The 1,563-nt window shown below is 46.1% G+C and overlaps 1 protein-coding gene across 1 annotated transcript; it reads right to left on the bottom strand.

Moving 5' to 3' along the window:
- Nucleotides 1-455: 455 nt before the first annotated feature.
- LOC112527484 (calsequestrin-1-like) lies at nt 456-971 on the bottom strand. The gene has a single exon (XM_025138167.1). It carries the CDS (start codon nt 969-971, stop codon nt 456-458), a length of 516 nt encoding a protein of 171 aa, XP_024993935.1.
- Between the last annotated feature and the right edge of the window lie 592 nt (nt 972-1,563).

Raw genomic sequence — 1,563 nt, 5'->3', positions numbered from 1 at the left:
GCCTTGACCGGATCCTTTTTCTTCAGCTTCCCTTTGGCCAGAGCTTTGAAAGCTAAAGACTTGGCCAGCTTTAGGTTGTCCTCCATCTGTTGTCATCGAATGCACAACTCTTCTTCGGCCTTAAGGGATTCCTCACGTTCAACGTCAGTGAGGAAGATGAACTCACCACAACCAGAGGTATGGAGAGGGACTTTTACTCTAGTTTGGTCAAGTTGACTCCACAGCTAAGTCATCCTTTGGTCGTTGAGAGCTCCAGATGTTGGAATAACAGCTATCCTTTCATCTGATGGATCATAGGGGATCATTGGTGCATTGAGTAAAAGGGAAGAGGCATCATATTCACAAGAATATGGTACAAACCTGGAGCTCTGTGCAAACTTGGTAGGATCAATTTCCTTGAAGATGATGGACAAGTTGCCTTCTTCAGCTACTCCATTATCTTTGGCGGAGGAGTGCTAGTTTTTGGTGGTTCTCTCCCACTGGGAAGCTGATTCGCTTAGAGAGACACCCTTTCTAAGCCAGAGCCGATCTTTCATGGTATTTGATTGTAAATCGTCATCCTCTTCATCTTCATCATCGTCATCGTGTCCAAGATCTTTTCCAACGTCTGGTAGAAGAAGATCTTCATCATCTTCTTCATCATCATCACTTTCCTCATCACCAGCACTTAGTGTAGAGGTGATGGGAAGGTCTTCGTGCATAGCTGGAGCTATCACGACATCATCATCATCCTCAACGTTAGTAACATCTTCAGCTTCGTTGGATGTGATGGCATCCTCAGCATGAGGGATAAGAGAGATAGGTTCAACATCAAAGACATCAGGAGGATTGTTGGCATTCTCCATAACAATTTTCTGACGCTGGTTATTCTCCCCCTCTTTGTCATCAGCAAGACAAGAGGTGAGATCAAAAAGAAGCAGGGAGATGTCTTCAGCACATTGCTCGAGGTCAGAGATAGCCTCTGCTTTCATGAGGTTGAACTCGGCCACCCGGTCCAGTGTTTATCGATCAACTTCAGTGAAAGAGGACTCAAGGACCGGGGCCGGAAGCTGGAGGAGCGTGAGTATTTGATGAAACGTCTCACCATGCCTAGTGAGCTAAGCGTGTACTTCATCGGCCTTGCTGTTGAGAGCAGAGATGGCCTCAGTGTTGGCGCATACTTCAGTTTTCACCGTCTTCAGCATAACATTTACTTCATCTACCTCAGCTTTAACAGCAGAGAGGCCGTGATTAAGGTCTTCCTTCACGGGCATCGCTTTGTGGACCTTGTCCATCTTCTCTAGGACGGTGGCCACAACAGGTAGGAGAAGCTTTACATCCTCAACCATATCAAAGACATCTGTCTCCATGGTTGTGGGATCCGTTGCAAAAGGACCTTAAAAAGAAAGAAAAACTTGAGCATAAAGAAGCTCTAAGTTAGTAGATATGAAAGGGTAAGGTAAAGGTAAAAAGTACCTGAGGGGTTCTGAGTGACATCTAGTGGATTGACACTGGTGGTCTCACATGCGCCTTTATGAGGATAGGCTTCAAGGGTATGAGGCGCCTCGAGAGGAGCAACCTCAT

Source organism: Cynara cardunculus, assembly GCF_001531365.2.
Source record: "Cynara cardunculus var. scolymus isolate 2C chromosome LG 15, CcrdV1, whole genome shotgun sequence".
NCBI lineage: Eukaryota > Viridiplantae > Streptophyta > Magnoliopsida > Asterales > Asteraceae > Cynara > Cynara cardunculus.
The sequence above is the reverse complement of the archived record's forward strand: the minus strand, read 5'-3'. Positions and strand labels throughout refer to the sequence as shown.